The sequence below is a fragment of the Meles meles genome, chromosome 8, assembly GCF_922984935.1.
Source record: "Meles meles chromosome 8, mMelMel3.1 paternal haplotype, whole genome shotgun sequence".
Taxonomy (NCBI): domain Eukaryota; kingdom Metazoa; phylum Chordata; class Mammalia; order Carnivora; family Mustelidae; genus Meles; species Meles meles.
In genome coordinates, this window is record NC_060073.1 from 57,004,355 (window position 1) to 57,027,917 (window position 23,563).

Consider the following 23,563-nt stretch of genomic DNA (forward strand, 5'->3'; position numbering starts at 1 on the left):
CTGGGGAGCCTGGGTGGCTCAGTGGTTTAAGCCGCTGCCTTCGGCTTGGGTCATGATCTCAGGATCCTGGAATCGAGCCCCGCATCAGGCTCTCTGCTCAGCAGGGAGCCTGCTTCCTCCTCTCTCTCTCTGCCTGCCTCTCTGCCTACTTGTGATCTCTCTCTTTCAAATAAATAAATAAAATCTTAAAAAAAAAGTATACACTGTAATTTTTACCTTGTGTCAGAGGTATACTATATCATGAGAAGAGTGAAGGCAGCCGTCAGGAAGGCTGCCTGGAAAAGGTGTGTAAATCAGCAAAGGTGGCCAGTGGAAGGAACATATTCTCTTGGGGGCAGAATGACTCTGCGTTTCAGTGTATCTGAGACAATCCTGGTTTATGCAAGTTACCTGCAGCTGTGTTGATACCAGCCTGTATTTACTTCAGAGGGGTTCTATTGTAGATAACTGATACGGTCTCCTTACATGTAGGAGTTGATAATGATGAGTAGTTGGAGGTGAGAGTGACTCAAGTGATCCTAACTCTTATTTTCTACTACCCTCTGTCCTCAGGCCCTGGGACTTGTGCCATTGTGTTCTACCATGATCATTTTCAACCTGAGCAATTATAACCCAGGCCCCTTCATTCTGGTGGGGATCCCAGGCCTGGAGCAATGCCACGTGTGGATTGGGATTCCTTTCTGTATCATCTATATTGTGGCCCTTGTAGGAAACTCTACCCTTCTCTACCTCATCGTGGTGGAGTGTAGCCTTCATGAACCCATGTTCTTCTTTCTCTCCATGCTGGCCATGACTGACCTCATCCTGTCCACAGCTGGTGTTCCCAAAACACTCAGTATCTTTTGGCTTGGGGCTCGAGAAATCACATTTCCAGGGTGTCTTACACAAATGTTTTTCCTCCACTATAGCTTTGTCCTAGATTCAGCCATCTTGATGGCCATGGCATTTGATCATTATGTGGCTATCTGCTCCCCCCTGAGATACACCACTATTCTGACCCCCAAGACCATCATCAAGATTGCAGTGGGCATCTCCTTTCGAAGCTTCTGCATCATCCTGCCAGATGTATTCTTGCTCACACGCCTGCCTTTCTGCAGGACACACATCATCCCACACACATACTGTGAGCACATAGGTGTTGCCCGGCTCGCCTGTGCTGACATCTCCATCAACATCTGGTATGGTTTTTGTGTTCCCATCATGACAGTCATCTCAGATGTGATTCTCATTGCTGTCTCCTACACCCTCATTCTCTGTGCGGTCTTCCATCTCCCCTCCCGGGATGCCCGCCAGAAGGCCCTTGGCACCTGTGGTTCCCATGTCTGTGTCATCCTGATGTTTTATACACCTGCCTTTTTCTCCATCCTTGCCCATCGCTTTGGACACAATGTCTCCCGCACCTTCCACATCATGTTTGCCAACCTCTACATTGTTATCCCACCTGCTCTCAACCCCATTGTCTATGGAGTGAAGACTAAGCAGATCAGAGATAAGTTCATACTTTTGTTTTCTACCAAAGGTTCAGAATGATGTTCCAATGTACTGTGGGAAAGCTAACAACATTTTTTAGAGCATATTAGTGTAGTGGGAATGAGAAAAAAACTAATTCTATGTAAGGTGAGACTGCCTGCAGGTGATTTTGCATACCAGGAAAATGGTATGAGCTATATGAGGGAGATGTTCTACATATAAAAAATTCCTTGGTGACCTGTTCGTGGAATATGCAGGAGCACAGGTTACGACCAGAAAAAGAGGCAGAAACATTGAGTTGACTTACTTTAAAAGGACAAAGCAATACAAATTTAGAAATTAAGATATGGAACTATGGAGAGAAAAATGTGTTAAGGCAGAAACCCTGAAAGAAGAGAGACTAAAAGTGAAAACATTAATGAATAATGCATTATTAAGGGGATTTGTAGAAGGACTGAGGAAATTTACAATAATATTCAATATTTATTCATGGTGTATGTCTGCAGCGTCCATTCAATGCCCCCAACACATGAAGTCCTTCAGTTAAGTGCTATGAGCAGTGAGGTCTACCAGCAGTGCCGCACTGAGGAGGAGCGAAATTTAGATTTCTCAGTGTCAGCGTTGTTAGCCCTGGTGCCGGTGGAGGAGCATTGCTTCTTGACTCCAAGACACACTGAGGAAGGGAGCGGCAGAGATAGTGTCAGGAGATGTTGAGCCAGTTCACTGGGACAGTAAAGTAGACATTTAACTCCATTGGGTGGAGGCTGTGGGGCTCTTAGTTATGGGTGTGTTTCCTGAGCTGGAGAAAGAATCAATTACCAGACATATCAGAGCAGCACAGGCGGGGATCAACAGAGGAACTCTAGAGGAAAGTAACACATGCGTGGTAAGATAGATGTAATTGCACAAAGATTTCACTAGAGACAACAGTATCTATCATATTCAAAGGAAGATCTAGAGTTCTTACAATAATCCTTTTTTTTTCATTATTCATTGATTTGGAATTATCTGTTGAGTATCCACTGTATTGTGACAAGGTTCTAAGCATTCAGGCTATGACAGTTAATAATGGAGAGACTCTGTCCCACTTTTAGGGAGCTTATAATCTCTGGAGAGTGACACACAAGGAAGAAGAGAACAAATTCTTTGCTTTCAAAGAGAATATAACTGATGATAGAAAGATGAAGTGAATATAGTGATGCACCACACATGGGCGATGAGGACAGTGGCAGAGACAACAGCACAGGCAAAGGACCTGGGGCTGGGAACAGCATGACATGACTGTGAACAGAAGAGAGGCCAGTGTTTCTAGAGCAAAGTGAGGTGGCAATAGCAGAGAAGGGAGTAGGAGGAGCACGGCCAGGTCCCATGGGACTGGAATTATTCAAACTTCTTTCTAGGAGGAAGAAACTGACCCTGCGGAATAAACATGATTTTTCCAAAGCACACAGCATGGCAGTTAAATAAATGTAGAGCTAGAATAGAATCATACAACCCACATCATATTATTGTATTCAAAGGCATAAAATATAAGTATTACTAGAATAAACACAGGAAACAAACGAAGGACTTGCAGAAATATGTACACTGTTTCTTGAAAGTGTGCATAGTGATGTTTACTGAGCATTTATATTATACAGCGAAGTTTTGTCATTCTGCAATTATAATTAAATAAAAAGCTATGAGTGGAATAGTGAAAGCCTCATAGTAAAAGCCTATATGTACTTCTGAAGTAATGCCTTGCCATGCATATCATATTTAAAATTTTAATGTATCAAATGAGCTTGCATGTTTTTTGTTATTTTATCTAACATAGTTGGCTTGATGTGAATGGTACTTGCAGGCAATTATCATGATAAAGCCTTTTTTTTTTTTTTTTTGGTTATTCTTTGCCTGGGTTTTGCATTTCTACTGTTAGTAGTAGGGGAATGTGTCTCCAAAAGGTCTATCAACAATGATGGAAGACATGAATTTAAAGGCCATCATTTAAGTACATCATTTCATCATTTGAAGGACGTTTATTTGTATCTTTTATTTAAAATTAGGCAATGGGGTCACCAGGGTGGCTCAGTTGGTTAAGTGTCTGACTCTTGGTTTCAGCTGAGGTCATGATCTCATGGCTGTGGGATTGAGACCCGTGTCAGGCTCTGTGGTCAGTGCAGAGTTTGCTTCAAATTCTTTCTTCTTCTCTTGCTCCCTCTTACGCACTCTTCCTCAAGTAAATAAATAGAATAAGAAAAATAAAAAAATAAAATTAAGCAAGCAATGGTCTGTGTTCATTATTTACCTTCCATACTTTGGTAGTCTCTTCCAACAGTTTATCCTATACATTTACATTAAATTCAAATGATCTTTCAATAAAAGAAATGGACCTAGAATCCTTTAACTTCCTCCATGTGGATTTTGTTTAATAGAAAAGAATATCTAATACATTCTATTAAATTTGTCTGTGGTTCAATGATGAATTTTTGCAGATGCCTAACATACAACTGTTCATTTTATTGATGACATTGTTATTTTATGGCTGACATCATAACATTTTATATAAACTCTGAAATTTTATAGAAATTTCCAAATTTCTACTTGTTTATTTACCTCTAAAATTCATCCACTAGTGAAAAATATATGGCATATATATGGCATGAGATTATTAAGAATATTGAGGATAACAAAGATAGTCAAATAAGAAAATCTGACTGCCCCATCATTTCATTAAGAGGTGAGACCATGGGGTGCCTGGGTGGCCCAGTCAATCAAGGGTATGCCTTCAGCTCAGAGTCCTGGAATTGAGTCCCCCATCGGGCCCCCTGCTCAGCAGAGAGTCTGCTTCTCCCTCTGCCTTTCCAGCTGCTTGTGTTCTCTCTCTCAATAAAATAAATAAAATTTTAAAATTTAAAGAGTTTAAAGAGAAAAAAAGGGGGTGGAGACCAAAATAGTTTTTAATTTTTCACAAACACTAAAATTTCAGTCCATGGTTCACACATCTCAGTAAATTTTCCCCACAATAGCAATTAATCTTCATTAGGCAGTCCTTTTTATTTTTGATCAGTTTCTGTCCTATTACACAACAAAGCGTCATCTTAAATGTAACACATTAACTTTAATGCAATTCCAAATTCTTGCTTATAGCACTCACCACGTTATTCACTTTAGCTGACTTATTTTTCCTAACAAGTATTCCAATGTGAGCTCCATAATCTCATCAGCTCCTACAGTGTTTTATCAGTTCCTATCAGTGCTCCCTCAGAACATACTTCTACACCAAATTTAGAACTTAGACCACATGTGTTGATACTGTAACCTCCACGGTTTTATAACAGTTCAGAGATGGTTGGGTTTGTCAGCAACTTTTGAAAGACTAGTTCTTCTTCATATCACTGCCATATTGATATCACACATACATAAAATAATTTTCATGCTAGCAATATCTGTACATTCATCAAGTGGAAATGCAATAGACTTTATCAGCTTTAATTTATTTGTTTAATTTGTTCTGGGAGTTGGCTTCTGTATCCCTAACTACTCCCTTGTACATATGATATGATGTGGTCATGGTAAAACGGGCAGCCTGCCTAGTCAAGAACTCCCACAAACAGCAGTTCAGGATGGATTCCTCACTTAGAACTCGTAGGAATAACTGGTCATGTTTGCAGAGTGGACTTGCTGTTTCTGTCTCTGGGTTGTATCTCAGCAACTGCTCTCACACCCTCCAGTTCCAGTGTATCTACACACACACTCCACAAGGGAAAGGCCGGACATGAGAAGAGGTTATTGGACAGTTGTATAATATTAAAACAGGTGATTACAACAGTATAAGAATTTTTTTGTTGTTTCTTGGGAACATGTTAAGTTTGCTCTGTGACACTATAAACACCACAGAATTCTTTCAAACTAGGTCTAAAAACAAATACAAACTGTGGAGGACATATTTTGAAATATCTGGTGTTACCACATCCTCTTATATCCCAATAAGTGGAATTCAGGGCATTTTCGAGAAAGGGGAGAGTTGTGAAACTAAATGTCTACTATGACAGTCCACCTGGTCCTGCATGTGGGCCAGCAGGCATCTCAGAGAGCCAGAGTTTGTCCTCAAGCTGACTCTGCAAGCCACACAACCTTGAGTAATGTTGTGCTACTCTCCCAAGCTCATGCACCATGCTGGTGCTCCATGTCTTCATGGAACATGCTGCTCTAGTCTTCCCACCACCTCTCCGGGAATGTCCACAAATCGTCATTGTAGAAAGGGAAACAAACAAACAAACAAACAAAACTGGGTCAGAAGAATAAGATGCTTGCTCCAGTGTGTGTAGTCGTGGAACCTATTCAACCCCATGTCTGCCCAATTCAACAGCCCAGGCTCTTCCCACCATGCTGCTTTGCTTGCATATCAGCCTAAGGGGCAGACACAATGCTAAGCAGTGAGACTGTCCATGTCTAGGGGGCAACTGGGTTTGTTGTTTGTGGAGCATGAAGCAAGTCTCCATCTGTGTGTGCTGTGCCCCTCCCAGGGGTTCTGCTGAGACCTCCCTGCTCTGTGTCTTCCTTTCCCGGGATCTGAGTGTCTGAGTGCATCAGGCATGGAAACCTGGGGGGACCAGGAGAGTCAGCGGAGATGACTACAGACCTCTGCTAATCCCTCATTAGCAGTGCACAGCTGTGACTCACAGGTTCTTGATCCAACCAGGGACACAGGGTCCATGCCCCTGATAGCCAGAGAAGAGACACATAAATCCTTCCCACCCAGGCCTGCTCTCCCCCAGGCCTGCCTCGGGAGCACCTTTGGAGTCCCCAGGTCACCGGTGCACTGACTACTGAATGGACAAGCTGGAGCAGCAGGGACTGGAGAAGCCCTGGGTAGATGGAGGCTGGATGCCCCTTCCTCATCTTTAATCCCACCTCCCCAGCACAAGGTGAGAGCTCCTGGCCCACTGGCAGCAGGAATTCCTCAGCCAAGATCAGTCACACCCTAGACAGGGTCTGGGGGCTCCTGAAGAGCTTTCCCCACTATGCTCTACCTGGATTTATCTCATAGTGATCCCAGCATGGAAGGTCCTGCTAGCAGTGCCAATCCCCAGGGGACAGTCTACGAAACCTCTTTGTCCTGATGGAAATGTGTTGTTCACACCTGTTTTCAGAGAACGACTTTGGGAGGCCAAGGAGAGCATAGGTGGAGGTCATCGTGGCTGGTAAGTTCGAGAAGCGGGGTGAGTTGTCACCACTCGTTTGTCACTGTTTCTGAGTCAGAAAAATGTGGAAACTGAAGGTTGGGGACAAGGAGCAGGGATTAAAAGTCAACACCCCCACATTCTCCGTTTTACTAGGAAGCAATCTTGTTTTCAACCCCTTTTCCTGGCTCCATTGTCAAGGGAAGCTCTTTCTTTTGTCTGATCAGTTCTAATCGGATATACTTTCAGTCTGACTTTGAGCCATAGGTTTTTTCCCAGTCCAGGACCGCCATGCTTTCAATATTCTTTAGTTCAGCTGCCACGTTATCTTTTTTTGTTTATTCTTTGTTTCAAGCAGATTTCCTTCATTCATTTTTTATTGTTTTTTCTTGGTTGAAAAAAGCATTGCAAAATTAAATTCATATACTTTAGCCAAAAACTATTTTTGATGTGGCCTCCTGTCTGTGGAGAGTCCATTCTATTTGTCTTTGGGTGATTCTCTGGGTTGATTCCACTGATGTGATTGTTATCCGGGCATCTCCATGGCAGGAGGTGAGCTCAGGATCCTCCTACTCTACCATCTTCTCCAAAGTCCCAGAGTTCCTTACATATGTTATTTTACTTATCCTTACAAGATTCCTGTAAAGTAGGTGCATTTATTCTTATCCCCAGTTAAGGTAAAACAAGTAAAGGTATAGAGGAGCTGAGTCTCTTGTGCAAAGTCCCACGACTGGTATGTGGCAGAACGAGGGTCTGAACCTAGATAATGTGGCCTCGGAACCCACTCTAGATCCTAACCCTTGTCCTGAGGGGGAGCACATGGGAAAAAGGAAAACTAGAGCATTGTTCCTGGCTTCCCTCTCACTCCCACCTCCTCTACAGGGAGCATGGGGATCATGAATTCTGATTAAATCAGGGGCCAAAGTGCTCATTCAATTCCCTCCAAATCACATTGCAGAGCTGGGACTGAACACTTGCTGCCGGAGTTCAGTTCCTGACTCCCCTTCTCTGCCTTCTTTCTGTGTCACTGCTTCCAGCTGCATTTAATGTTCCTTGTTCTGCTCTTCCCTGGAGGAAATACTTGTCCCTCAAGCCCCTGAGGCAGGACACAGTCTGTGAGCCACTCTGAGGAGAATGAAGCACTGTGAGAAGGATCAAGAGGTCAGGGAGAGGGAGGAATGGGCTCTGGCTTGGAACCTGTAGAGGAGGCGGCAGGTGGAGGGAGGTGAGTCTCAGTCTGTGGCTGGATCATGCAGGTCTGTGCACCCTCACGGCCGCCTGTGACTCATGCCAGGAAGAAGGTATGCACGTGTGAATGGAGTCAGAAGGAGGATGCCCTCAGAGTGGGAGTGGAAACCCAAGTCAGATGAGCTATGTGAGGGCAGAGTAGCTTTTCCTGCCCAGAAGAAAGTTGCTGTTGAGTGAGAAACAAGGCAGGACTTCTAGGAGAGGAAACAGTCCTGGACTGGCATCCAGGAGATGTTGTTCTTTGTCCCAGCTGTGTGTGTGCTTTTCTGCAGATGGGTTTCTTGATCACAGAAAGGGGTACACACCGTGGGATGGCTTTGCATGCATGGCAGATAGGAGCAGCTGCAGGCTGCAGACAGTGGCTCTGAAAAAGTGTCCTGCTTGGGAGCTCTCGGGGAGCAGAGCCCCTACTACCACTTCCCTCAGCATGTCCCTTGTGAACTCCTGACTCCAAAAGGGCACTGAGCTGTGTGAGGCCTGGATATGAAGCGAGGGACTGGGCGGAGAGTAGAGTGGGCAGTGGGAGATGAGAAGCAGCCCCTTGTCTGTAGTCAGACACACAATAGAGGCTGAAGTGAAGGTTGGGAGGAAGGTTCTTAGCTGCCTCCTTTTCCCCCTCACTTAGCCTACAAGAGGAAATAGAAGGAGCAGAGGTATGGACTGTAGACATAAACCATATGGGGCCGTTTCCCCTGGAATTTTGCCATAAGGAAGTATGCTGGGAGGGTCCCCACCCTGAGTTCAGGACGTTCTCATGGGCCCTTGCCTGGTACAGGTTATATTTGGCCTGTGGTTTTGGGAGAGATGTTCCCAGGCCTAGGGGTGTTGACATCTTTCTTTCCTCAGAAAGGCTGGGCCTGTCTTGTTGATCCTGAAAGGATGTTCTCAGAGTCCAGGGGAGCCCAAGGGCCCCCACAGTGAGAGAGGCAAGACCATACCCCATGACTTGGCAAAGCCTTGTTCTTCAGAAGGAAGTTCTAGTTTCTAAACCAATAAGACTTTAATTTGGGAAATTCTGTCCTGGTTTATTACCTGATTCTTCTCTGCAGGAGTCAGAATGTGGGGATGTGAGAGAATGCCCAGGAGACAGTGCTGTGGAGAAGCCTGGAGCAGGCACAGAGCATGGGATGCTTGATAGTCCCCTACCCACAACCCCTCTGCCACTCTGGGCCACCCTATTCTCTGTTCACCTAACCCCAGGTTCTTCATTCCCTGAAATAGCTTAAAATACCAAATGCAATACCTCATGAAGTTCATGGTCTTCAGGCAGAGCATGGAAAGCACATTCTGGCTTATATCCTTTTTGTAGGCTGGTCCTTATCCACCTAAACCCAGATGATCAAAGTCTGTCCACCTCCACCATTTCCACCTACACTGCCACAGTAGCACCCGGCCCCAATCCCTTCCACAGCAGCCTCACCTTGACGGTCTGCCGTGTTTTTTGGGTGATCAGAACTTTTCCAGACTGATTTCTTCAGAATCTGATGGGTCTGTCCATGGACAAAGAACAAAATAAAAAAGAGCCCCAAGGCTGAGTCATGGGATGAATGTCTACACTGGTCAAAGAAGGAATTAATGACCCAGGTATTTTGAAGTATGAACAGAGCTGGAGGCAGGGATGTCAAAGCCATGGGCCGCTGGGATGAAATACTAGACAAATTGGAAGGAATAGGCTGTTTGGGACAGTAGGGGAGCTAGTAAAGTGGCTTCTGGAAAAGGACTTTGGAAGAGGAGTTTTGTCTGAGCATTAGTCAGTGAGTGGAAGGAAAAAGAGTCATTCCATCTCTCCAAGCTTTGATTTACAGAGGTGGAGGGAACACAGAGAATGTTGATAGGATTAGGTTTGGATGACAGAGACAACTTCCTCTGGGACAAGCCATCAGGAAATGCATATTCTGATGCTGCCATGTGGCTGGGCTGAAAAGGAGACACTCCACCTGGGAAAGACTGTCAGAAGAGTGTGATCTTTAGTTAGGTAAGTTTTGGTTTTTCGTTTTTCCTTTTTAAGGATTTTATATATTTATTTGATCTCCAGAAAGAGAGAGAGAGAGAGAGAAGACAGGAGTAGGGGGAGGGGCAGAAGGAGAAGCCTACTCCCCACTGAGCTGGGAGTCCCCATTCTGACAGTAGGCTGGATCCTGGGACTCTGGGATCATGACCTGAGTCCAAGGCAAATGCTTAACCAACTAAACCACCCAGGTGCCCCAGTTTAGTCAGGTGAGCTTTGAGAGAAATCCTAGTTTTATTTGCCAGTTGTGGGTCCTGGAGTAAGTCTGTTGACATGTCAGCAACAAAATTCCTTCATTCACCACATGGGGACATGAGCAAATCCATGGATGCTAGGGAACCCATAGGTCAGCACAGGGCTCTCAGCAAATGCTGTAGCACCCACAGCCCTGAGCTCATCCCCACTCATGTAAAATCCCTGGAAAGCAGGTGCTGCTGGCTTCTCACAGGCCTCACTCACACCCTGCAGGGACAGACCCCGGTGGAACCAGGAGATGGGACTGGATCCTGTACTGCCCACTCTCAACCAAACTGTGCTCCTCACTGGACCTGGGCCCTTCGTCCTTCTGGGGGTGCCAGGCCTGGAGGCCTTGCATGCTTGGCTTTCAGTGCCTGTGTGCCTGCTGTACATGGCTGCTGTAGCAGGGAATGGCCTTCTCCTGGGGCTGGTGGCAGCTGACAGGACACTGCGGGCACCCATGTACCAACTGCTGGGGCTTCTGGCTGCCGCTGACCTGGTTCTGGCCACGTCCACAGTACCCAAGTCTCTGGCTGTGCTCTGGGGCCTGTCGGGTGAGATCTCCTTTGCTGCCTGCCTAACTCAGCTCTTTGTGACCCACGTGATCTTCATTGCCGAGTCTTCGGTGCTCCTGGCCATGGCTGTGGACCGCTATGTGGCCATTTGTCAGCCTCTGCGCTATGGGGCACTGCTGACCCAGCGTGTGGTGGGCATAGTGGCTGCAGCTGCAGTGACCCGTGGTGCCTGTGTCATGGTACCCTCTGTGGCCCTGCTCCAAAGACTGCCTTACTGTGGGCAGCAAGAGCTCCCCCACACCTACTGTGAACACATGGGCGTGGCTCGGCTGGCATGTGGCGACACGCGCCCCAACGTTTGGTATGGCTTGGCCACCACACTGCTGTCCCCAGCCCTGGACGTAGGGCTCATCGCTGCTTCCTATGCGCTCATTCTCCGTGCCGTATGTCACCTGCCATCCCATGGGGCCCACTGCAAAGCTTTGGGGACCTGTGGGGCACACGCCAGCGTCATCACTCTCTTCTACACGCCCGCCCTCTTCTCTTTCCTGGCTCACCGTTTCGGCCGCCACACAGTGCCCCGCCATATCCACATCCTCCTGGCTAACCTCTATGTGGTGGTGCCCCCAGCCCTTAACCCCGTGGTCTATGGAGTACGGACCCAGCAGATCTCTCAGAGGCTCAGGCACTTGCTTCGACTCTGCTGGGCAAGGGCAGTAAGGGATGTGGGCCCTGAGATGGCCTCCCATGGCAGGGAATGAGCACCTATTTGCTGAGGCATGTGCCCTCCCATGGCCCAAGGGTGCCAGACACCTCAGAGCAGAGCTCTAACCAAGGTATCGTTATCATCTGCCAATATGTGGCACTCTGGTCCTCCAGCACTGTTGCCTGCTCAGGAACGGGATGCACACTAACTCCCCTCTCCCTGCCTGGGGCCAGCGTCGCTAGACTTTTCCTACCCTTTCTAATTGTGTATCAATCTCCACAGCTGCATCTCACACAAACAGAACATGTCGGGTCTGGATGGTGGCAAACAAGGAGGCCCAGGTCCTGGCATGGAGATCAACGTCTCATCTTTCTCCATCAGTCTGCCCAGCCAGCACCAGATTAGTAAAAGTGGCTCTGCGTGGGGTCTTTTGTCGAGTGTGTGACATGAAGCAGGAACTCCATGTTTGTTGAATGGGTGAAGATGGGAGGGGCTGAGGAAATGGCACAACATGAACCAAAGAGAGCAGAGCTCTGGAAACTGGTACGGCCTCTGAGCTGGCTGATTCATACTGTCAACCTTGGAAGAGCTGCCAGCTCTGGGAGGGAAGGCAGTGGACTGCCCCACGCTGCCCACCTGAGCTATGTCCCCTCTCTGCTCCCATGCTGAGCTTTCCCAACTGTTCCCACTTGCTAGGTTTCCTTGGCAAAACATAGGCAGAGGACCCAGCTCCAGTTGTCATGCTTCATGTTCTGTGTTCTTGCACACTTCCTCCTCTCCGAGAGGTTTCCCACTCCATGCAGCTTAATTCCCAACTCACTCCTCTCATACCTCCCTAACCTCTGTGGCTCCCCTGGATCCATGGCTACAGCAAGGCCAGGCCAGAGAAGTTGATGGAGAATGGATTCAGGTCTGGAGCAGGGAGTCAGAGGGTGAAAACTATGAAGCAAGATGTGGGTATAATCTCATGACATGAGCCCAGCACATGTCTTCCTGGGGTCATACATTCACTTCAGCTCTCCAGCCCTCTCCCTAGAATGAGAAGTACACACTTCATATGCCTCTCTCTACTGGGTATTATGTGTTGTACACGGGCTTTAAAGGAGGGAATTCATTAGCAAATCCTTTATGTAAAAAACCTGTGATATCTGAATTGGAGGAGCAATGACAAGTAGGGATATAATAAAGGATACACATTTCTGAATGGAAAATGTGGTCTTCATAGGAAATCTAATGTCCCCTTAGGTCTTGGGGGTGTTGAGACTCACCACTGCCTGGGAAGTACTCAAGAGACACAGTGGAAGAGGAAAGTAGAATTTTGGGTGGCCAGCACTAGGAACAATGAGCTATGACTCAGGAACCAACTCTTCCTTTTCCTTAGGGCACATCAGGGGAGATCCCAAAGGACTAGAGGCTTGACAAGAAGATATTGGGAGGGGGCTCTCTTAAAGCACCGGCAGTGGAAGCTGCTGGCGTCAAGAGGTCTAATTAGCAGATCCATTTGAATAGTGAGGTGGGAAGGAAATGTTTAGAGTTCTTAGAACAGTGAAGAGGACAGACTTCTAAGTGCACAGAGGGCACACAGCAGAGCAGGCCAGCACAAGGCTGATGAAGCAGTCCCCCCAGGTATACAGCTTGGCCCTCATCCAAGGGCCCTTGGTTAAGTAAATGGTTTCTGTCCTGGAGATGGACAGTTACATATTCCTCTGGAGTATTTCTCACTTAATGTTGAGAAAAAGAGCATAAACCCTTCTGAAAGGGACCCATCCCAAGGCCCCGACAGCTTGTCTCAGGTTTGCCTTATTCTGTTTGGACAGGAGGGCCCAGCAGGACAAGGACAGAGGAGAGAAACCCTGTTTATGTAAAAAAAGTCGTTTCTACCCCATCTATGGAAGCACAAGGGTGTCACAGTCCTCTTTTTACCATGCCCCACCCAGTCCTTCCCAACCCTTCTCACGTGATTCGTCCTTTCAGATGTTGAAATCTGTATGTCTCCTGCTGACACCATTCACCCAGACCAGAGATAAAAGCCTTGGGGAACTCAAAGGTGTTGCTCCCCTCCCACAGCAGAAGCAAGATGAAGCCCACCATGGCCCTCCAGATACCCTTACTGCTGCTGCTCCTGGTGCTCCCAGGACAGCCTCAGGTACAGCTCTGGCTTTTGGGGAGGAGGATGAGATACCAGTCTGTTCTGATTGTTGCTGGGCTTGGGTAGGCTTAGGGTGAGAGAGGAAAAACAAGGATGAAGATGAGAAAGGAGGATTTCTGCTCTGTCCACCCTGCTCTTCTATGGGCCTCACTTCTGCAAAAATCTGCCACCCTTTTCCTGTCTGAAGGATGTTGGACCTGAGGGAGGCCAGCCTGGGCTATTTTAGGCATGTGTCCTTTGTTCCATCATTCCCAAAAGCTAAACCACTGGGCTGGAGTTGCAGACTGAGGACATAGCTAAATTAACTCCCAGGGCGAGAGAGGCTATATGTGGGACTATTAAGAGAAGGACAGGGGCCGCGCATCTTTTTTTTTTTTTTTTTTTTTAAGATTTTATTTATTTATTTATTTGACAGACAGAGATCACAAGTAGGCAGAGAGGCAGGCAGAGAGAGAGGGGGAAGCCGGCTCACTGCTGAGCAGAGAGCCCGACATGGGGCTCGATCCCAGGACCCTGAGATCATGACCTGAGCTGAAGGCAGAGGCTTTAACCCACTGAGCCACCCAGGTGCCCCAGGCCACACATCTTGATTCTTGAAGAATCCGTAAGGAAATTGTTTGTTTTGTTGTTTGTTTTTAATTCTCAGACCTCTAGTTTTCAACTAAAAAGAAAAATAAAAAGAATTCTAGTTCTTGTGAGTGCTAAATGTCAGTCTGGACTCTGGTGCCTCATGTACTGTGAACATTTATCTCCCTTCTTTGACTTGGAACTCTCTGTTCCTGCCATCTTCACGACAAAATGAACTTGTGGGGATCTACTGAGTCTCCAGAGTAGAGGTACTGGAGGCCCTAAACTGGTCCCTTAAGACTTGGACTTGTTTTCAAATCAGCTTTCTTCTTTCCCACAGAGCCTGAAGGAAGAGTCTACTCCCAGTTCTGTGAACTGTGACAAGAACCAGCCAGCGCATGAGGTAGGGTGAGGACAGCCCCACCTCCAGGAACTGGAAGGGTGCTGGGTGAAGTTCTGGGAAGTTAAGGGAAGGGTCACTGCAACTCATGGCAGAAGGAGACTCAAACAGTCATGAACAACCTCCTGTACAAAGAGAGCTCTTCTTAGACACCCCAGAGTAGGGTCAACCCTTCTGCTTCATGTTCCTAAACAGCACATTGTGCCCCATGTTTCATCACACTTAATGTGCCCATGGACTTGCTTTTGCAGCTGGTGAAAAGTGTGCCAGGTTCTGTGGATGAGGATGGCCTGTGCCATTGTGTAGTTCACCTGCCCAACAACCTCATTTCCCTGAATCAGCTGGAGCAGCTGCAGAGTATAGCACAGGAGCTCATGGACAAGTATGATCAGGAGTTATCCAGGGTAAGTGCTGGAGCTTTGGGGCTGGGGCTGGCAGTTACATGAGCACATTCTCTCCTGGATCCAGCATGAGGAGGAGCCGGACTGGTAGAGAAATGGCTGAAGGAAGCATAGCCCTCATCTTTGAGATGAATCCTGAGAATGAATGAACAATTAGGTATCGTTCTTGGGATTCTCAGTGGCAGTCATAATACAGAGAGGTTTGTGTAGGATGTGCTTCCTCCATTAAGAGGCCAATTCATGGATACAGGTGCAGTGGGACATGAGAAGAGGGTATAGCAAAAGAAGACAAAAGTGGGATGGCCAGCACTCAGGAGACAGAAAAGAGTTGGGTTGATATCTAGATAGACTTGTGGGCCAGGCTGGTGAGCTTGGAGTCAATGCTTTAAGTAAGGCTGAGTGAATGGAAATGTGTCATCCTCCATGTGATGTGGGCAGCTCTTTTTGGAATGGGCACTCATTGAGCCCTGGGGAAGACTGATGAGAGAGGGCCTGGAAGCTAGGAGTCTGTCCATTCATTCACTTACTAAGACACTCCTGAGAGTGTGGCTGTAATCAGGAAAGGGGAAAGAGAAGCTGGGCATATGGGGGAAATAGGGATTTTTCCTGAGGTGAAAAGAGGGACACCATGTCCTCAGCTGTGAGATGGAGATACTAATCCTCACCTCAAGGGCTATTAAGGGAACAAATGAAAGTGATGGATCTGAGAGTATTTTGTTGGCTGTGTGGCACTGGGGGGCATGTGAATGGAAGAAAGAGAAACAGGTATGGAGGTTTGGGGGTCCTGCCTGTCCATTCCCCCGCACCCAGGTCAGTGAGTACTCTCACACCATTGAAGGTCAGGATAACCAGGTTCTGGAAATGAACCATGCCTTGAAGCCCGTGAATCCCATTGCCCTTGCTTCCTTCTAGGAGGCCCCAACCTATAGCCTATTGCGCCTGGAACTCGAGGGAGCACGGGAGTTGGTGACACAGCTTATGGCCAAGGATGGAGGTAATGAGGCTGAGGACCTCCTCTCTCAACTCCAGAGCCAGGTATGTGCATAGATTAGAGAATACCTCTCCCCTTCATAGTCCCCTGTCTTATTTAATCTCATAAATTTGATGAAAATCACTTATTTCGGGGGAAAAAAGACATGGAGCTGAGCAATATGGGAACCTCACTTCAGTTCTTAGGAACAGTCCACGACCCATATCCTTGGCATCTCATTTCCATAGGTGGCTAATGCCAGCCTCACACTCAAGCTTCTGGCTGAATCTGACCAGCGCAACCTCCGTGCTTACCGCCAGGAGCTGGATGTCCTCGAGGGCCGACTCAGCAATTGTGAGAGGGAGAAATGTCAAGAGATCTCTGGTCCACCTGTGCCTCCTGGTGAGGCCTCAGCCTGAATTTCTTAAGATCTCATCTCCTCAACGACAGGGTTTGGGAATGGAGGGCTGGCTATGGGGTACTGAGGGTTGAGCAGCAAAGGTCTTTTGTTTCCTTGCATGGTGCATCACTAAGGGATGCAGATTGAGATAGGTACACTCTCACATATAGGCATACTAGTATACACAGATATATATAAACACACCTATAATCACAGTGTGCACTATCCTCTATTTGTGCAATGTCAGGCCTTCTTACATACCTGTGCATGCCCCCTGGCAGAAGGACACACACTGAAATGCACACATGGCTATTACACTTTCATTTTCCTCTCCCTGTGGGTTGTGTGCCTCACTCCTAGTTTGTTCTTTGCCTGCTCTCTTCTCTAGGTTCTTGTGCCCACGCAGGCCTCCAGAAAGTGAGCAGACCCCTTGTGGTACAACTCAATTGGAGAGGCTTCTCCCACAAGGCAGGTGTCTGGGGTCGAGATGCAGCACCCGATCTAGACTCTTCCCTCTACTGGGTGGCTCCTCTGAGTTCAGGGGACAGGTGAGTTAAGGATGGTTTCTCTTTTGCAACCAGGTTCATTCCAAATGTTCCCTACCCTACCGTGACAGGTTTTTTTGTGGCCCCAGCAGAGCTTCCTCTCTCCATTTTAGGTATGCCCCTGGACAAATTTAGCCTAGGCCTGACAAGTCACCTCCTACTTTATCCTACTTAATCCTGTCAGGATTAAGGATGACTCAGATGGCCCTGAGCTCCTTCACAAACCCATGTGTCTGAAATTTTTAGTCTGATTGTGATCCAGACTGGTTCTACATATTGCCTGATCTTTCATCAAGAGCAAACTCTTCTCCACCTGGTCCCCAGAATCCTAACTTCTTCTCAGAAGAAGTTTAAAGGATGAACTCAAAGCTGAGTTTGAATCTCAGTGCTTAAGCTAAGTGAGCTTGTAAAATGCTTTAATGTCTCAGATCCTTTCTAGCCCTTTGGAAAGTGAGGATAGTTAAATTATGAGATTATCATGTGAGAGTCCATAGAAAAGTGTGAACAGCATAGTCTGTGCTGATACATGTTCTCTTAGATGACAGGAATCCGTGATGTGGTTGTTGGGTGTGACAAGATGTGATCAGGAAGAAGCCTAACTGAATCCATGAGATGATGATGAATACACCTTCAATAACCTGGCAGCCTGGCTAGGCAGCTAGGTACAATGTACAAACAGGGTGTTTAAAGTCAGTCCCTATAGGATATGAGAAAGATCCAACTGAGTAGGAGATTATGGTAGGATAGGATGAACATGGCTTGAACCTATCGCTTAAAAGAGCCTAGGTGGAAGTTCACCTCAGATTAGCGTTACTGATAACATTGTTTCCAATTCCTATAGGTGCTTTGTACAAGGTAAAGGCATTAACGTGACTTTGCATTTTAAATCATCTCAAAATCTCTGTGGGTAAGGCAGAACTTACTGCCCAAAGTCAAGCAAAGACAACACTCAGAATTCAAGGATAATTTAAAGAACTTTCCAAAGTGACCTCATGAACATAGGTCTCCCAAATCCAGCTTCAGAACTATGTCCTGCTGCGGGGCACTGGTGTCTCAGGGGCAGGTGGAAGGCAGTGGAGTCTAGTTACAGAAGAGTCTCCATAAAGAAGAAAATAATAATAGCTATCCCTTGATAATTGCTTACTTTGAGATAAATATTCTACTAATTGGTTTATTAGCATTATTTTGGTCAATCCCAATATCAATGAAATAGATTATTTTGTTATTATTTTTGTGGATTTTAGTTATGGGCTGAATGACTTTGAGCAAATTACTTAGTCTTTCTGAGGCCCAGTCTCCTAGTCCATGGGAATTCAACCGAAGTTCTAGTGCTTTCTCTATAATTAAATGAGATAATGCAGTCACAGTATCCATGAGGCATTGTTGGGTTTGATGTCAGTGTTATTTCTGTTACTCATTTTTTTAACAGTTGTTTTTTGTCCCAGTATATTGTAAGAAAAAGAAGAGAGATTACAAAGCAGTTCTGTTTGATTCCAAAGCTTCCACTATTAATTAGAACACTAGCCTGATCATTTTTATTAGCACTGTGAACCCTGATGATTCTGGTGTGGGGTTTGGCCTAGGTACTTTGACTACTACCGGCTATACAAGTCCTATGATGACCTGGTATTGATGAAGAACTTTGTGGAGAGGACAATGGGCTATGGTGATGGCAGTGGTAATACCGTGTACAAGAACTTCATGTACTTCAACTACTATGGCACACGTGACATTGCCAAGGTGAATCTCTCCTCCAACACTCTGGTGCTGCGACGCACATTGCCCAGTGCCACCTACAACAATCGCTTCTCCTATGCTGGTGTGTCCTGGAAAGACATAGATTTTGCTGGTGATGAGAAGGGGCTGTGGGTACTCTATGCCACTGAGGAGAGCAAGGGAAACCTGGTTGTGAGTCGTCTCAATACCAGCACCTTAGAAGTGGAGAAAACCTGGCGCACCAGCCAGTACAAGCCAGCCATGTCAGGAGCCTTCATGGCCTGTGGAGTGCTCTATGCCTTACGCCCACTGAGCACCCGCCAAGAGGAGATCTTCTATGCTTTCGATACCACCACGGGGCGGGAACGCCATCTCAGCATCCTGTTGGATAAGATGCTGGAAACGCTCCATGGCATCAATTACTCCCCCTTGGATCACAAGCTCTATGTCTATAATGATGGCTACCTGATCAACTATGACCTCAGCTTCCTGACCCTGAAGCACAAGCAATCAAAATGACCAGCTTGAATGCTTTCTTGGCTTCTTCCTGATCACATCCTGTCACACCCAAGAAAACTTCCAGGCCCTGAGACCCCTGGGGAAGAGTACCAGGAGAATCATGTCATCTTTCTCATATCCAGATGAATCCCTCCCCCTCCCCCGAAATGGCCATCACTCCTACTGAATGAGAAATGTTGATTTTTATCTTTATCATTGATAATCTTTATAATTGATAATTCTGTAAAACTGATAACTCAGTCTTCATATTAAAGTTCTTTTTAGTAATGGCCTAGGTAGATTTGACTGCAGTTTGATTGGGAAACAAATGCTAACAGTAACACTAACAAACACCTCTTTTCTAGAATCCTAGAATTGTAGAAGCTTCACTCTAATTTTTAAATCTATTCTGTGTTTTGAAAGCTGGGAATCCAGCTCTGACAGTTATAAAATTCCAAGAACTAGGCTTAGTTAGTAAGTCTTAGGTTGAGAGCCTCTGGTCCCAGTACAGAGACCCAGGGCAACTGACATTAGAATGGGATATAGAAGCCCCTTTTCTTATCCTTAGCCTCCCGCAGGATACCTGGGAAGAAGAGAGGCAGGGTCCTGGTGTGAAAATCAGTGTTTCCCTGTTCTTAATCGATCTCACTTTGAGAGCAATTGAGAGAAGTACTTAAGCCTGAGTCCCATTCTAGGAGGTAAGCGGCTAATGGCTAAGCATGAGGAAGGTCTGATGTGGACTGAGCTGGTGGTCTAGACATTCTCAATAGAAAATCTTTCAGTGTGACACAGAAAGTCCCCTGGCCAACTGTCTGTAAGAGCTTCGCTTATCTTCAACACACGGAGAACATAGAGGCCCAGACACTCCACTTCTGTTACTTATAGATCCCCATCATTCAACTCCCTTCCATGGAGTCAGATTCCAGAACCCAAAGTCTTCACAGTCACACAGAGGATACCAGAATACTTCATGCACAATATCTCATGCTTATACTTCCCCATATACATACATTCACAAATATGCATCCAATCAGACTTGGGTTCTTCCTCATATGTAGAATATTTCCATCTACATAGACATAAATACACATTTTAACATATTCACTAAGGGCATATTCATCTGCTGCCCAAATATAAACCAAGCACTATCCTCCAAACCTGCATGGAACTGAGAATCTGTTTTAGTTGCCTAAACCTGTCCTGGTAGGAATTTTACCATGAATCACCTCCACCATCATCTCTTGATTTACAGACATCTCTCCCCCTAATGCTATGACACAAAGGTGGGCCCTGAAGATTGGGCTAAGACACTGAGTCAAATCTTTCTAAAAGTTCTGCTAAAATGACATGAAGCAAGGCCAAGTGATAGGTGAATAAAAATTATTTTGCAAGGAAGGATTCACTCACCTTCAATTTGAAATGCCCCTCAGGGAGCCTCCCCAGCTAGCTTTGCTCCTGCTTTTAGGATAGTGGAAAGCTTTCTCCCCATGGGAGCACACTCAGTGAAATTGAATATCCCTAAATCTAGAGGCACAGAAAACCATGATCTCCTCTTTCACTTGTGAACTTTGTCCTTGCTCCCCTTTCCTTTGTAAGGCCTTCATTTTTTGAGTTCTCTAAAAGTAATAAGATCCTTTTTATATGAGAGATTCCATTTTTACTGGTATGTAGTTTTATCTATGACTTCGACAAACCCAGTTTTCAATAACAAGCCTGCCATCCCAACAGGGACCCACACATAGCACCATAGGCAAGCCACACATCTCACATAAAAAATCTGGCCTTTTTTTTTTTTTAAGATTTTTTAAATTTTTAAAATTTATCTGATACAGAGAGAGGCAGAGCAGAAGCCAATGGAGCAGCAGGCAGAGGGAGAGGGAGAAGCAGACTCGCGGCTGAGCAGGGGTTCAATCCCAGGACTCTGGGATCATGACCTGAGCAGAAGGCAGAGGTTGAATCCACTGAGCCACTCAGGTGAAACACCCCCATCCTTATTTATTTATTTATTTATTTATTTTTTAATAGTTCCATCCTGTGAGCTTTGTCGTCCATTTTCTGGAGAATGACCTCGTTTTATTTTATTATGGAGATGTGGTGACCCACCCCCACACATGCACTCACACAAATATGTCTCCCATCCCCAGCTGGTCCTGGCAGACTATGAGACTAGAGTTGACATCACAATATCCCTTTTTGGAAGAGGTTACAGTGTTGGTGGGTGGGGCAGAAGGGAGGGGCAGACCTGGGTGGAGTCATCTTTACTAAGCCCACCTAGTACCAACTATGAATCAGTAGCCACAGACAGGCCTCAACTAGGTCACATCTGGAGAGCTGGGGTGGGGGGTATAACATCGCAAAATACCTGGCCCCAGCTTGGTCACTCTTCCCTTTTTGGGCAACAAGGAAACTAGCCTTTGGGCTAAGAACACGACACCTGAGACAAAGGCCAGCAGAAACATTTATCTTCACTCACCCCTTCTGCCCCGGCTTCAGCCTGCTCACCACTGGCCCTCCCACTGAGGTCCATGCCGCATGTCATCTCACGAACACCCAGGATGGCTCAGAGTGGCCATCCTTCAGGTTTGTCTGCAGATAAGAACATCTCAAGTGTCACCCGAGTGATAGTGAAGACAGGAGGCAAGCAGGAAGACTTTATAATAGCGGATGACACCTCAGTGAGGCAATTCAAGGAGAAGCTATCTGCTCACTTCAAGTGCCAGATGGACCAACTTGTGCTGGTCTTCATGGGCCGCCTTCTTAAGGACCATGATACGCTGAGCCAGAGGGGCATCCTAGATGGCCACACCATTCACTTGGTCATAAAGTCTAAATGCAGCTCCAGATCCCTAGCCCATTCCTCCCAGAACCTGCTGGCCAAAGAGCCCAGCCACCAGGACAGAAACACCAAAGGAAACAGCAACGGGTTACACCAACCTGCCAGTGTGAGTCACACCGCAGTGGAATCAGCCCTCCTTATGGAACTTGATGCACCCAAAGTGCAGAGTCAGGACCTAGAAGTAGGTAGTCCAGAGTACATAGCCCAGACGCTACAGAATCCTAGTGTCCAGCAGCTTCTGTCTAACACAGACCTCATGAGGCAGTTCATCTCAGAACACCCAGACATGCAACAACTGATGCAGCAGAATCCAGAAGTCTCCCACATCCTTGACCATTCTGAGATCTTATGGCAGACTCTGGAGCTAGCCAGAAACCTTGCCATGATTCAAGAGATAATGCAGATCCAGCAACCTGAACAGAATCCTGAGCATCCACTGAACCCACAGTCACACTCCGGCTTAGAGACAAGACCAGGTGGGGACAATGCCCTGGGTCAGACTTATGTGGATTGCAATGACCAAATGCTCAACAGCTCACAAGATCCCTTTGGGGACAAGCCATTCACAGCTCTCCTGGAAGGACAAGTTTTGGAACAAGTTCAATCCTCACCTCCATCTCCAGCACCACCCCAGGAATGGCGGGACCAGCTCCCACAGCTCCCTACAACCCGAGTCATCTACACTAGTTCTTGTGGTTTTTCCTCCATCACCTCAGCCAATGTTAGCCCTAACAGGGTGAACCATACCCCCAGTGCCTACGCCACCACTATCTCCAGCAAGGGCCAGAGTCCTAACTGTCCCATTAAGCAGCCGACTGGGATACCAGCCTTACCTAGCATCGAGCCCATCCAGCAGCCCAGGGCAGAGGATAAAGATGCCACCATCCCTCTAAATAGCTCTGACCAGAAATTAGAGGATGACCTCCAGCCTGCAGATGAGCAGACCAGCTCTCAGATCACAGGAAGCATGATGCAGTTCCTTTTAAACAACCCGTACTTGGCAGCCCAGATGATGCTATTCATAAGTATGCCCCAGTTGAATGAACAGTGTAGGCAGCAGCTGCCCACATTCCAGCAGCACACACAGCTTTCTGACTTGCTTACAGCCCTAGCCAACACCAAAGCATCACAAGCAATATTGCAAATTGAGCAGGGTCTGCAGCTCTTGGCCACAGAAGCTCCTGTTCTTCTACCCTGGGTTGCACCCTACCTATGGGGCCTGGGTTGGCTTCCTGCGCCCAGCTGCAGCTACCGTGACACAGTGCCCTGGGCCTGGGATGCGCCAGATATTGCTGAAACCAAAGATCCTGAATGCTGCCACAAATCTGGAACAGTCCTGCAGAGGCTACAGTCCTTAGCTGGAGACCCTTCCCACCTTCCACAAGCCCCTGAAATTCGTTTTAGTCAGCAGATGGAATCTCTACAGGCCATGGGATTTGGAAACCACCATGCCAATCTGCAGGCACTCATTGCTACTGAGGGGGACACCAGTGCTGCTATTTGCAAACTCAAGAGATCCCAAGGATTCTAACCACCATGCCTCCATATTTGCTTGTTACTTGCCTGCTGACCCAGTTGACCACATCATCTGCCTCTTCTACCTTTTCTAATGCTTCCATCCAGCAGAAGTCCTGGAATAGGAGAAACCAAACAATGTTTTCTCCACTGGATAACAGACCATTGGCCATGGGTATAAGATCTGTCAATAAAATGGCTACTCCTACATGCCCCC

The 23,563-nt window shown here is 46.7% G+C and overlaps 4 protein-coding genes across 4 annotated transcripts; all 4 read left to right on the forward strand.

Moving 5' to 3' along the window:
* Positions 1-570: 570 nt before the first annotated feature.
* LOC123949120 (olfactory receptor 52H1) lies at positions 571-1,530 on the forward strand. Its single transcript, XM_046016462.1, has one exon. It carries the CDS (start codon positions 583-585, stop codon positions 1,528-1,530), a length of 948 nt encoding a protein of 315 aa, XP_045872418.1. The 5' UTR covers positions 571-582.
* Positions 1,531-10,384: 8,854 nt separating this feature from the next.
* LOC123948732 (olfactory receptor 52D1-like) lies at positions 10,385-11,404 on the forward strand. The gene has a single exon (XM_046015895.1). The coding sequence runs from the start codon at positions 10,385-10,387 to the stop codon at positions 11,402-11,404; it is 1,020 nt and encodes a 339-aa protein (XP_045871851.1).
* Positions 11,405-11,653: 249 nt separating this feature from the next.
* Positions 11,654-19,016, forward strand: LOC123948734 (olfactomedin-4-like). Its single transcript, XM_046015896.1, has 8 exons — positions 11,654-11,769; positions 13,417-13,495; positions 14,406-14,468; positions 14,717-14,869; positions 15,779-15,901; positions 16,085-16,238; positions 16,625-16,784; positions 18,365-19,016. Exons 1-8 carry the CDS (start codon positions 11,654-11,656, stop codon positions 19,014-19,016), a joined length of 1,500 nt encoding a protein of 499 aa, XP_045871852.1.
* Positions 19,017-21,520: 2,504 nt separating this feature from the next.
* UBQLNL (ubiquilin like) lies at positions 21,521-23,362 on the forward strand. Its single transcript, XM_046015897.1, has one exon. It carries the CDS (start codon positions 21,521-21,523, stop codon positions 23,360-23,362), a length of 1,842 nt encoding a protein of 613 aa, XP_045871853.1.
* Positions 23,363-23,563: the final 201 nt, after the last annotated feature.

Excerpts from the sequence above, each read along its gene's own strand:
- LOC123949120 (XM_046016462.1), top strand. The coding sequence starts at position 583 with ATGATCATTTTCAACCTGAGCAATTATAACCCAGGCCCCTTCATTCTG.
- LOC123948732 (XM_046015895.1), top strand. The coding sequence starts at position 10,385 with ATGGGACTGGATCCTGTACTGCCCACTCTCAACCAAACTGTGCTCCTC.
- LOC123948734 (XM_046015896.1), top strand. The coding sequence starts at position 11,654 with ATGTCGGGTCTGGATGGTGGCAAACAAGGAGGCCCAGGTCCTGGCATG. Across the intron at positions 11,770-13,416 it reads ATTAGTAAAAGTGGCTCTGC|CAGAAGCAAGATGAAGCCCA; the intron begins GTGGGGTCTTTT and ends CCCCTCCCACAG. Across the intron at positions 16,239-16,624 it reads TGGTCCACCTGTGCCTCCTG|GTTCTTGTGCCCACGCAGGC; the intron begins GTGAGGCCTCAG and ends TCTCTTCTCTAG.
- UBQLNL (XM_046015897.1), top strand. The coding sequence starts at position 21,521 with ATGCCGCATGTCATCTCACGAACACCCAGGATGGCTCAGAGTGGCCAT.